At 47.1% G+C, this 13,168-nt stretch overlaps 1 protein-coding gene across 1 annotated transcript; it reads right to left on the bottom strand.

Moving 5' to 3' along the window:
• Window positions 1-2,812: 2,812 nt before the first annotated feature.
• LOC147912793 (myeloid cell surface antigen CD33-like) lies at window positions 2,813-11,735 on the bottom strand. Its single transcript, XM_087422352.1, is given in 7 exon segments — window positions 2,813-3,240; window positions 8,720-8,801; window positions 9,093-9,189; window positions 10,505-10,552; window positions 10,779-11,057; window positions 11,256-11,645; window positions 11,648-11,735. Coding segments are annotated over 7 exon segments (1,134 nt in total). The 3' UTR covers window positions 2,813-3,090.
• Between the last annotated feature and the right edge of the window lie 1,433 nt (window positions 11,736-13,168).

Raw genomic sequence — 13,168 nt, 5'->3', positions numbered from 1 at the left:
CAAGCCCTATCAGTACACAGAGTTCCTGCCTCTTCACAACTCTAGGGCTCAGGACAGCCTGTGCTAGTAACTGCAGGAAGTGTCTGGACAGAGTTGGGGTGGGTGCCCTGGGGTGGCTGAGACCACCCAGCCAGACACCAGAAGACTCCATACAGAAATGTGAGAAAACCCAGAGAGAGGAAAAACCTATCCCAGACCAAAGGAGTGAAAACCAGCTCAGATGGAGAAAGACAGAAAACATTCCTGCTGTTGTTCAGGCTGCGTAAGGGGACATCTACAAAATTAAAAAGAATGTTCATTTCTCTAATGCCTTAGTGACCCCCTCTTTGAGTGATTAATACTTTCTTAACAATGATGCCCTGAGATTGACTTTGTTATTTCACCTAATTACTGGGGACATCCCTGGATAAACCTCCATACCTCAGGACAGCACTCAATCCCTAGTTAACTCTTGTAGGGGATGAAGAACACAAATTTGAAGATGGCGGCACACCCTGGAAGGTCCTGGATACCCCTGACCAGCATCATTGACCTAGGCTGTCACCAGAACCTTCCCCAGGTTCCTCGCACTCTCCATTGATGGCTGGCAAATGGTTGGCTGCCCAGAGGGCTCCATCCACCAGGAGGCACTGTGACCCCTGGGGAGAACCAGGCTGGGAAGAGCTGGTGCTGTCCTTGGTGCTGAAACAGTGTCATGATTGGAGCTCAGGTACCTCTCAGCTCTGCAGAAGGGTCTGAGCTGAGGCTTAAGGCCCCAGTTTGGGATCAGGAAGGCAAATGGGTGGGGATGAATGGAGCCAGGGGAGGAGCAGACAGTCAGGTGTGGGTGGTGCTGGTCTCCTCTCTCTGCTCCTTCCCCCACCTCTCCTGTTCACTCTCAGATATTGTCCCTTCTGTGAATGATGTCTGTCTGCCCAACCTGGATGAGCCACAGGGGCAAGGTGATAATATTGCTGAGGTTTTCTGTTTACTGGCCTCTGTGCTGCTCCTTTAAATAGCATGCTTCATGCCAGCCTCACAATAAAAAAAAACAATAGAATACCTCTGAAATTGAGGAGTCTGGTTTTCACTTTTGACAAAGGAGAAAGATGAGTGTCAGGGTCAGGAACATCAGACTCTGTGCCTGGATCCCATTCTCGCATTCTGTCCACCTGCTCCAGTGCCTCTGTGCAGGAGAGGATAGTCTCAGGCTTGATGGGGAACGTAAGTGCTTCCCGGACACTTGTTTTTGGTTCCAATCAATTCCCTTTGCCGGTGGTGTTGAACTCACCTGATATTGTCAGAGGGGCTCCCTTCCACCCAGAAGAATGAGCCTACCTGGCTGCCTTCTGCTTCTTGGTCCAGATTTGGGAAACAGTGAGTGTGAGTGTCCTTACTCTGTTGAATGGGGGGACCAAGATGCCCTGCCTTTGTATTGTTCTTCCCGTCCCAGGGTCCTAAATCTGCTTGCCTTCCTCTTACCATCTTCCAGACTTCTCTTTTGGCTGTCTCTTGCACCATTTAGAGGATTTATAGTTGTGAATAGAGAGGAGAAACAGGGAACAATGGGTCAATGCCACCTTGTCTGGATTGTAAGCCTAACCGTCAATTTTTAATGTTTTCAATAGACAGGTTGGCCCATATGACCCACCTGACATTATCATAAACTCTCCCTTCTGGATGTAGGGCAAAGGGAATGGCTCTTAGGTATTAGGCATTTTTTACACCAGAATCTCCCACTGGTTAACTTAACCTTCCTATTATGAACCTATGGCATAATGTTTTATCCCTGTCGTGATTTGGGTCCTGCTGGTGAATTTGGGGCTATTTTCATTTTCACTATATGAACTTGCGGCATAATGCTTTACCTCTGTCACAGTTTGTGTAATGCTGGTGAATTTGGGGCTATTTTTGTTTAAAATGATTTTATTAAAATTAAAATATTAAATTTTTTAGGAGGAAGATATGAGCTCCTGCTTCCCTCTGCCTTATCAAGCCAGATGTATATTTCTCAGATAATTTTGAAGGATAAGAAGGTGTGAGCCAGAGGATGACGTGGTGATGGACCTTCCTGGAGGAGGGACGTGGATGCATAAAGACAGTGAGGAGTGCATCAGAATGTGAGTACTTAGAGAATGACTTGAGGGATTGATGGGGTAGGATATGGCAATGGAGAAATAAATAGGGTGAGATGAGGAAGAACCTAGAATAGAGGTAAGAAAACCACAGCATATGGGCTGCCTGCTTTTGTAAATAAAATTTTGCTGGAACACAGCCACGTTAATTCATTTACACATTGTCTGTAGCTGCTTTTGTGTCACTAACACGGAGTGAATAGTTGCAACAGAGACTATACAGCTTGCCAAGCTGAAAATATTTGCTATTTGGACCTTTAAAAGAAAAGTTTCCAGATCCCTAACTTAGAAAGTCAGGGCGAGAATCTTGTAAATCATTCTTTTGGGCTGATGAGATGGAGAAGTATTTTAACTATGGTCAGCTCTGAGTTTTAGGAAATTTTATAAATGTTGGTATTCCATTTTGCCTATAGCAGGACTACTAGGAGGCAGACAGGATGGAAAGGGAAGATTCAGGAGTGGAGAGAGATGATACTGGAGGGCAAGTCAGGGCAGAGATCCACAGGAGGGCTTTGAGTAGAGAGTGAACTGACATGTTGCTGATGTGGTGTCTGGAGCAGAACACACCCAGTGTCTGGGCGAAATGTCACTATGACCTTTCCATACAAGGGAGAAAGAAGGAGTAGGCACCCAACTCTGACAAGGTACCAGGACTTTTGCTGGGTGTTTTCCATATGTACTTTTATTTAATGCTCACAACAACTCTGCAAAGTAGGACTTAACACCCATTTCACAAAACAGGAAGGGTACGTGTCTTGCCTGATGTCATTCTCTTAATAAATAAAAGAGCATGGGTTTAATCCCAGGTCTCTCTGATTTTAAAGCCTAATGTAGTTTTGGTATAGCAGGAAACTCACATTCAATAGTTTATAAGCCCACTGCCTATGTGGATAACTCTCCAAGGATCAGCCTTTGGGTCCCCCTTCCTGTAGGGCGTATGCACGCTCAGGCTGAGGCTGATGCTTCCGTTGATTCCTCACTGGGTCCTATAGGTGCCCTCTGGAGGATTCATCCTGTTAAAGCTGAGGGAGGCATAATGCAGCTCCTCCATCTCAAAGGTGGGGGCAGTCCCTGCAGAGATTCTGGGGTCCGCAGAGCTGTCTAACCTGGACTCCTGCTGGTGACCCTGTGCGGAGAGCAAAGAAGGAGATCAGAGCAGAGCAGTGGGGAGGGCAGGGAGAAGGCAGAGGGGGTCCATGAAGTGAATTTGATTCTGATAGGACTTTTATTTATTCTTCCATTCTTTCATCAAACATTTCTTAAAGTCCCGTTAACTCAATTATCCCACAAACATAGCACTTTTTGTTGCTTTCCAATTCTACTGAAAACCCATACATATAACAACCCATATAATACTATTATTATACAAAGAAAGAAACTAAGTCTCAGAGAGGTTAGATACGTCCCAAGGTAACACATCTACTGATCATGGTCTCTCTGAGGTCTCCTATGTGCTGGGCACTGGACACACAGGAAGATGTTTATGAAAAACAACTTCTCCTCCTGTGTGTCAATGCTTTACTCTCACACTAGCATCACACTCACAGCTCTTCTGACACCAGATGTGTGGGAATTTTTTCTCCCCATTCAGATGTCAATCTCATGTCCAGTTTATCACCTGAGCTTCTGACCAACTGACGATAAATTGGGGGTTCCGATGGCCTCCTCCTTGTGTTAAATTAATTAGCTACAGTGACTCAGAGAATTCAGGAAAACAATTTACCTACTGTGTACCAGCTTATTATAAAAAGGAAAGATAGACTACATATGAACATCCAGATGGAAGAGATGCATAGGGCAAGGTATATGGGAAGGGGCAAAGAGCTTCCATTTCTTCTTTGGGAGACCCACTCTCCCAGCACCTCCATGTGTTCACCAACTTAGAAGCTTCCCAAACCCCATACTTTTGGGATTTTTATGGAGGCTTCCTTACATAGGTATAATCAATTATTAACTGCATTTCCAGCATCTCTCAAGTCTCAGGAGAATGGAGTCAGGAATGAAAATCCCCAGCCAGGAGCCCATCAAGAGTCACCTCATTAAAACCAAAGACAGTGCTCTCACCCAAGAAGCCAAGGGATTTAGGACTACAACCATTTTCTGCTGCAGACTCATTTCTCAGCTCTAGATTTACTGCAACATTTCTCAAAAGAGTCTTTCCACTTCCTCTCCTCCCATTCTCTCTTGAACACACTCCAATCAAGATATCTGCCTCTACCAGGCTACCAGACCTGCTTTTGTCAAGATAAGCTGTGATACCACTTAGCTAAATTTAAATGCTCATTTCTCAGACTCTATCCCACTAGACTTATTTGCATTTGAAACAAATGAGCACTCCCTCCTCCTTGAAGCTCCATCTCCCCTTGGCCACCAGGACACAACTGTACACACTGCTGGTCATTTATTTTTCTCAGTGGTGTTCTTACTCTTTCAACCTTATCTCTCTGACTCTAAATGCTGGAGGATCCCAGGGTTCTGTCTGTGGACCTCTTCTCTTCTTTATGATATCATTCACTATCAGACCTTGATGTGGAGGACCCCCAAACCTCTGTGTCTCACACCTGGATCTCTCTCCTGAGCTGCAGTCTCTTGCCATCTTCACCTGGAAGTCTGAGAGGTACATCAAACTTAAGGTAACCAAAATAATGTTTGATAAACTCTTAAAAATATACTCCTCCTGCAGAGTTGGCAATTTCAGGAATTGGCAATTCAATTCTTTAAGTTGCTCAAGGCAACCACATTGGAGTCATCTTTGGTATCTATGGAAATTTATGAACATTTATGACATCTATGGCTATCTGTGGGCATTTATGACATCTATGGACATCTATGTTACCTGTGGATATCTATGGAGTCATCTTTGACATCTATGCACATATATGACGTCTATGGATATGTATGACTTCAATGAGCATTTATAGAGCCATCCTTGACGTCTATGACACCTACGAGGTAGAGGAAGTGAGCTGTCTTTGATCATACTCCATGTGTACTGTATCACTCCATTAACAAATCCTGTTGTTTTCATCTTCAAAATGTATCCAGAACCCAACATCTTCATACTAGATTCATCATTGCTATCCTAGAATAAGTCTGTCTGTGGACTGACTTGTGTCACACAAAATTAATATATTCAAACTCTAACCCCCAATGTGACTGTATTTGGAGATGTGGACTTTAAAAATATAATTAAGTTTAAGCAAGGGTATTTGAGTAGGGCCTAAAATGATTTATGTCCTTATAAGAAGAAAAAAAGACACTAAGGATGCATGTGCATGGAAAAAAGGGCATGTGAGGACATAGCAACAATGAGGCCATCTGTGCAAGCCAAGGAGTTTTCAGGAGAAAGCAAATTTGCTAGGGCTGGCCCCGTGGCTTAGCGGTTAAGTGTGTGCGCTCTGCTGCTGGCAGCCCGGGTTCAGATCCCGGGCGCCGCACCAATGCACCGCTTCTCCAGCCATGCTGAGGCCACGTCCCACTTACAGCAACTAGAAGGATGTGCATCTATGACATACAACTATCTAGTGGGGCTTTGGGGTAAACAAAAAAAAGAAAAAAAAAAAGAAAGCAAATTTGCTGCACCTTGATCTTGGACTCCAGCCTAAAGAATTGTGAGAAAATAAATTTCTGTAGCTTAAGCAACCCAATCTATGGTATCTTGTTATGGCAGCCCAAGCAAACTAATACAGTCTGCATCATCTCTTGCCTGGATTATTTGAGCGTCTTCCATCACTAGTCTCCTCTCTTCTACCCTATCTTGCTACAGAACTTCTCAACAGAATAGCCAGAGTGATCTGATTAAAATGAGTGTAAGTTCATGTCTGTGAAATGCTAGAATATATATTTATATATCTACATCTATGTCTAATATAGATGTTGATATAGATATCAATGATATGAATATAGATATAGATCTACTTCCAGTTTCTGTTTTAATGTTTGGTCTTTGACCCTGGTTTCTGACACCTAGCTCCTAAATCCCTGAGATTTTCTGGGTGATAGGAGTGTCTTTTGTTCTAATGAGATGACACTTGGAGGGCTTCTAGATGGGGGTTGATCAACAGAAAGACCAAGCCATGGTTAGAAGCTTGAAACTCTCAGCCCCATCACCTATCCTCCAGAAAGGGGAGAGAGGCTGGAAATGGAGTTAATATTCGATCACGTCTACATGATGAAGCCTTCATAGAAATCCAAAATGTATGAGGTTCTGGGAGCTTCCGGGTTGGTGAACACATGCAGGTGCTGGGAGAGTGGTGCTCCAGAGAAGGCATAGAAGCTCCTTGCCCCTCCCCACATACCTTGCCCTATGCATCTCTTCATCTGGATGTCCATCTGTATCCTTTATCATGTCCTTTTATAATAAGCTGGTACACAGTAAGTAAATTGTTTTCCTAAATTCTGTGATCTACTCTAGCATATTATGAACCCAAAGAGAGAGTCGTGGGAACCTTCAGTTTATAGGCAGTTGGTCACAAGCACAGTGACAACCTGGACTTGAGATTGGCATGTGCAACGTGGAGGTGGGGCAACCTCTTGGGACTGAGCCCTTAACCTGTGGGGTCAGAGGCTGTGTCTAGGCAAAGAGGATACCCAGCTGGCGTCACAGAGAATTGCTTGGTGGAGGGAATATCCCCACCCATCTGGGGTCCGTAGTGTCAGAACTGAAGTGTTCTGTGTGAGAAGTAAAGGAGGCACGCACAGAAGTTTTCACTCTTTTCAAAATACATAAGTAATGATGGTGAACTTCATGACTCTGTGATATTTGCAGCCTCTGTGCCTCTCCATCCTCATTCCCTGCCCACCATTACCCACTCTCCACTCCAAATAGTTCTGCTTTAGGAGCACTGTCTTACTTCCTGTTTTTCTAATACATCAGGGATGCCTCAACCTCAGAGCCCTAGCATCTGCGGCTCTGTCTGTTTAGAGCCCTCAATGATCCTCTCTCAGGGCTCACACCGCACTCCTTCATCTCCTGCAGGTGTTTTCTCAGAGATTCCAACACCCAGCACCGTCCCTCCTCATTCTCCCATTTCATTTCCCGCCAGAGAACTTATTTCCTGTATATTTTCACTGCTTATTCGTTCATTATTATCATCCCCCTCCACTATAAATGGAAATCCATGACAGTAGGGACATTTTACATTTGTAAGATATGTATTTGTCAAAATACAGGTATTACCCAAGCCCTCAGAACAATCGACAAGCAGGAGATAGTTGCTGAAGGAGTAGATAAATGCATGGGTGATAGCTGACCATGTGCTCAAAACCCTCACAGCAGTGTCCACACTAGTCGGAGTTAAATAAATAAATGAAAGTCAGAGCTCAAAGGATGAGCAGGAGTAGAGCAGGTTGATTTAGGCATGTGAGGAGGAGGGGACAGCTGAGTAATGATTCTGAGATGTAAGAAGCTTACACTTCTTGAGGTGAGTGAGCAGGCCAGTGTGGGACGAGTGAAGCACTGAAGGTGACTCTGGTTTCCCTGCCCTAAATGCCAGACAAAAGTATTTGGGCACTTGTACTTTGGTGGAGTGTAGAAGCAGTGCATTTCATTATGGAGGGAATGCTAATGTGCTGGGGAGGAGAGAGGGGAGGGCTGCAGCAGGAGAAGGACTAAGAGGGGAGCTCAGCTCAAAGGGAGTGGTTGTATTAAGAAGTTTTCAGAAGAAGCACAGACAAGCTTTGCAGCATATGGGTGTAGGAACAGGTGATGGAGGACTGGGGAGGGACAAAGCCAGGTCTCTGGTTGTGTGCCGGGGACAAGAGTACCATCAGGGGGATAGAAAGCCCAACAGGTGAAGGATGTTTGGAGGTGTAATAACCATGTGTTCCTGATGTTTTGACTCTGGCGTTGGTGAATTGCTAGAGATAGTAACGGACTTGCCTACAAGTATGCCTTTCATCTTGCAAACCAACGCATCCAAAGCTCACACCCCAACCACTTCGTCTACCAAGCTCTGACCCTCTGGACTATTCTCCCACCCTATTCACCCAGGACCAGGTACCAGACAACTGGAGACAGCCCCTACACCCAGAGCCTGCCAAAGTTATTCAAACTAGCCAGTCTTAAACCTGCTTGCCCTGCCTCACCTTGCCTTTCCCACGGAAACCACAGTAAACGCTCCTGCCCATGTTTTCCCCTTGCTCCCTCTGCCTCCTGACCAAACCTGGTGCCTCCTCTCATGGCCCTGTGTGGTGTGGCATTTGCCCTCCTCTTGGAACTGCGAGTAATGGCTGTGTCCCGATATGCTGGCCTCACATACATGAATACAGTCATGCGTTACTTAGTGACGAGGAAACATTCCGAGAAATACGTCGTTAGGTAATTTCATTGTACATCACAGAGTGTACTTACACAAACCTAGATGGTATAGCCTACTAGATACCTAGGCTGTATGGTACTAATCTTATGGGACCACCATTGTATATGCAGTTCATTGTTGAATGAAACATTGTTATGTGGTTCGTGGCTGTAATAATAAAATCTACATTTTCAAACAAGCAGGAAGATGACAAGCTTATTTCTGGACATGCCTAATCAAGCAGGACTGTGGACCCCAGGGAGATGTGGTGGGCAGACTGCATGCCAGGATGCCCACGTCACTCACCAGGGAAGCTGGTCTGACAACAGGGTGGATGTCATCCACGTCCACTGCTGTCCTGTCTGCTTTCTTCCTGTGGGTCTTCACTCTGATTGGAGACAGCAGGGTCTTTAACACGGGTCACTCTTTTGAGGCTGGAGTGAATGACTAAGGCAGGTTGAGGTGGGGTGAGCCCAGGAGCCTTCAAAACAAGACTTTGTAACAAGGTACTCCTCACTCCAGGGTGTCTGGAAACAGGGCTGGGAACACACTCACGCCTGGCTCAGGGGCTACTAGCTGGATTCTCACCACCACTATACCCCCCACCCTTGCTCTGGGCCCTCACAACCCCTCCAGGTCCCTCTTCTCCATTTTTTGGCCCACCCCCAACCCAGCTCACATGAAGAAGATGAGGTAGATGCAGAAAGTGAGCAGTGCAGTGACACCAGCTCCCCCAATGGCCCCCTGAATCACACCTGCGCTGGTCCGTGGTTCCTCTGCAGACAAGAAAGACTTGGGGTGAACTCCAATCTGAATGAACTGACTTGTGTCTACTCCTCTTCAGCATGTAGAGAGGGCCACCCCTCCCCTCCCATCCAGGGTTCAGCCTCCTGGTTCTCTCACCCATCATAGGACCTCAGCCTTGTCCAGAAGGATTAGCTCCACGCAACACCTCCTATCCAGCCCCCACACTCCAGTCTAGGAAATTCTATCTCTTCCAGGACCCAGGTTCTTCTCCAAACAGGGTGTCTCTACAACAGCCCCCAGGCGTGGCCTCAGCAGAAGCGTGAGTCTCTGGGCCTCAAGGACATTCCAGAGAGAGAGAAACACAATTCACAGAGCCCTATGGGATGATGAATGGCTTTGACCCTCCTGCCTTCCAGGGAGAGTGGTTTAATCTCCTCTCTTGTCCTCTTTTAACCGGTCACTCAGGGTCAAAGGTGGTCTTTCATGCCCAAGAAGAGAACTGAAGCGGGGAATTCTCAGACCTTCAGGAGAGACCCAGACAGCTCTGCTGGCCCTGCCTGGCCATGCCTCCTGGGAAACCCACACCTAAAGTGAGGGATGTGTCTCTGGGCTTCACCTGTCAACAGCTTGATGGGCACCGCTGAGAAAGACCCAACAGGTCTCACTGTCCAGTGAGGGGACCAGAGACCATTACCAGTGGGAATAGAGCAGTGGGGGAAGCTGGGCTCTAGAGAGAGGTCAGGGTGAGAGTAGGAGATTGACAATCAAAAAAGGGCCCAAAGAGATTTTGGAGGCAATGAAACTATTCTGTATGATACTATAATGATGGATACATCTCATTACACATTTGTCCAAACCCATAGAATGTACAACACCAAAAGTGAACCCTAATGTCAAATACAGACTTTGAGTGATAATGACATGTCAATGTAGACTCATGACTCAAATGTCCCCTCTGATGGGGGATGATGATACAGGCGAAGTTGTGCATGTGTGGGAAAGTGCAACTGGTATAGGGGAAATCTCTCTAACATCTGCTCACTTTTGCTGTGAACCTGAAACTTCTCTAAATAGCAAAGCCTACTAAAAAACTCCCCTAAGGCCTTCAGTGACATGAGGAAGATAAAGAGCACATTTAGGATGGGCAGGAGGAGGTAGTAGGTCAACCTGGCAAGACGGGATTTAGAGGATATTGAGGGAAGTCGTCTGACAGGGGCTTCTCGTGACTAAATGCAGTCCCCCCCATCTCTCGCCCACCATCTGAGCTCTGAAAATGTAGCTCTGACTTGACCTGGTAGAGACCCCACCCCAGTCAATGCCCCATGAATGGGGGCTCCTTCCTACCTGTGCCATCCCCTAGGCAGACACCATTTTCTGGGTTCTCTGGAGCACCTATGACGAGAAGATGGGATTTCCCCCTTCAGTGGGAGGGTGCGGTGAGATAAATGTAGGCATCCTCCAATCCCCAGGAGCCACAGAAATGGTGGAGGGGCAGGTCTTGTATCCTTCTAGGTCCTCTACTCAGCCAGGCCCCCAGTACAAAAGAACAAAGCATCCCCAGCCTGGCCCTCTGCCCCTCACACCCTCAGGGATCCGGGCGTCCTGGCCCAGAACTCACAGGTGATGTTGAGCTGGATGGTCCTTTCCACAGTCACACCAGCTGCAGGGAACTTCACCTGACAGGTGAGGTTGGTGCCATGGTCCTGGGGCCGTGGGGTGAGAGTGAGCACTGAGGAGAGGTGGGTCCTTGGTCCCAGGGAGGTGAGGGCAGCTGATGTCCAGGAGAAGATGGGGGGTGTGACCCACTCACAGGCCCAGGGCACAGAGCAGGTCACGTTCCTGGGGCGGCCAGACTCCAGGGTCCCCGGAATGAGGATGTGGGGTGTGTGGGTCAGGGCTGGTGAGGGGAGAGGGAGACATGGGGATCAGGAGGGATAGTCTGAGGTGTGGTCCTGAGAGAAGTCTCAGGCTTTGGTACAGCTCCTCCCTCTGATCCCTGAGTCACTATACCCCCAACCCCTCCCAGAAAAGGGGTCCCATCCCAGCCCTGCATGCGAGCCTCCAGTGCAGGAAGTTCCTGGAGCCCACTTCCTACCTATTACATGCACAGAGAGATGGTTAGATGTGTAAGTCCATTTTGTAATTCCTCTCTCCACCCGAAAAAAATATTTTCCATTGTCCTTCCTGCTGGCATCTCTGATGTCCAGGGAGCAGTTGTAGGTCTGGGGGTCTCCAAGGAGGCGGAATCGGCCCTGGGTCTCCTCCTGCACTTTACGGTCTGGGTTGTTTGTGGCCACAGGAGCATCCTGCTGTGTATTTGCCCCTTCCCGGAACCAGTAGCCATGAGCTGGGGCAGCATTATTCCAGTAGTACCAGGGATGGGAGAAGGTGCAGGGCACAGAGACACACAGGCCCTCCTGCACAGTCACGGATTCCTGCACTTCCAGTAGGTATCTGTCATACTGAGCCAGGGACCCTGAAGAGAAACAGGATCAGCCACAGCCCCTGCCCCACTTGCCCCCTCTACACCTGGCTCACTCACCTGCCAACAGCAGGGAAGCAGCAGTGGCAGCATCTCTGAGCTGGAGAGTTCTGGGCTCTTTGTGTCTGAAAAGAAAAGGGGAAGGCCAGTGTGGGGTACGCTGCTGGTCGATGCACAGGAAGCTGGGGAGGTGCAAGTGACCTTGGCCCTTCACAGAAGAGGAACTACAGGCCTGAGTTGTCCACTTCTGCTCAGAGTGAGTGGCACCCCATGGCCCAGACACCCCAAGACCCGCCCAGAGGAGAGCAGACAAGTGTCTCCGCCGTGGGTGTTTCCCTCCAGCACTGGACCCTGGATCAGGACCTCTGAGGACATCTGAGGTGTAGCACACAGTTAGTCTCTAAGGGCCTTCCATCTGCGGTGCCTTTCTGGACCATGTTGTCTGCACCAGGGAGCTGGTCAGCTCCTGCCTGACCCTGGAGGATCACAGCCTCTTCTAGACTTTGGATGGTGGGTCCTGCCAGGTGGAGGATTCTTTAGGGTCTGTGTGATCATCTGGGGCAGAGGGAAGAAGGGGGTCCTAGTTGACGTTAAGTTAGCAGCAATTCCCTCATTCATTCGTTCGTTCATTCCCCAAACACTTAATGAGCGTCTAGGTGTTGGGGAGGTTGGAGACAAGAAGGGAGACAAAAGACCTGGCCCATGCCCCCGTGATGCTCCCCACCCAGTGGTGTCACTTCCTCCCCACACACTCAGTACTGTCAGGCTTTAGAGCTGCAGTCACTGGTGAGTTTCCTGTGAGTCCTGGAAGAATACTTAGTATTTTCTAAAATATGAGTATGAGATTTTTTAAAACTTATTGTATGCTGATTCATGAAGTTTCAATGGCATCTACAAAAGTAAAAAAAAATGTGGCATCTTCATGTAAAACTAAAGGGAGAGCACATGTTCTAGGAGCCAATGCAGGGGAAATTTCTTTTTCCTGAAGGCTGCCTTTCAGTGTTGTGTGGACTGGAGTGAATTTTTTTAGATCCTCGTCATACAAATTAGCATTTCCTGTCACGTAAAACATCTTCTCACAGTTACATGTGGCTCACAAGGCATAATACTTCCAGAAAACATGAGTGGAATCTACAGCTACAGTTAAAATTTTAGGTTCAGTTCATGTGGTTTTGTATCTCCCTCTGTGTCATGTGCCTATGGGAAATCCTTGTCACCTGTGACATAACAGCATTTGCCACCACTGGTTTGTAAAATCTTTCAAATACAGTAGTATCTAGATAACTATTCCTTCAACCTTACTGAGAGAGATTTGTACTCTCATTTTATATGTAGGGAATTGAGTCTCCAATAAGTAATATAATACTTGTTCTGCATTGTTAAAAAAGAGCGATGTGGCACGTAATAGAAACCCCAACACAACCAGTTTCACAGTCCAGAAATTTGTACCATGTTCATGGAGTGGAAGTCTCTGTTAGTTCTCATTGTTTTTCTTTAATGAACTTTAAAAGGTATGGAAAATAAAA

This window comes from Ceratotherium simum, chromosome 33 (genome assembly GCF_057802395.1).
Source record: "Ceratotherium simum simum isolate JZ-2026a chromosome 33, ASM5780239v1, whole genome shotgun sequence".
NCBI lineage: Eukaryota > Metazoa > Chordata > Mammalia > Perissodactyla > Rhinocerotidae > Ceratotherium > Ceratotherium simum.
Note: the sequence above shows the minus strand (reverse complement) of the source record. Positions and strands in the feature narration are given on the sequence as shown.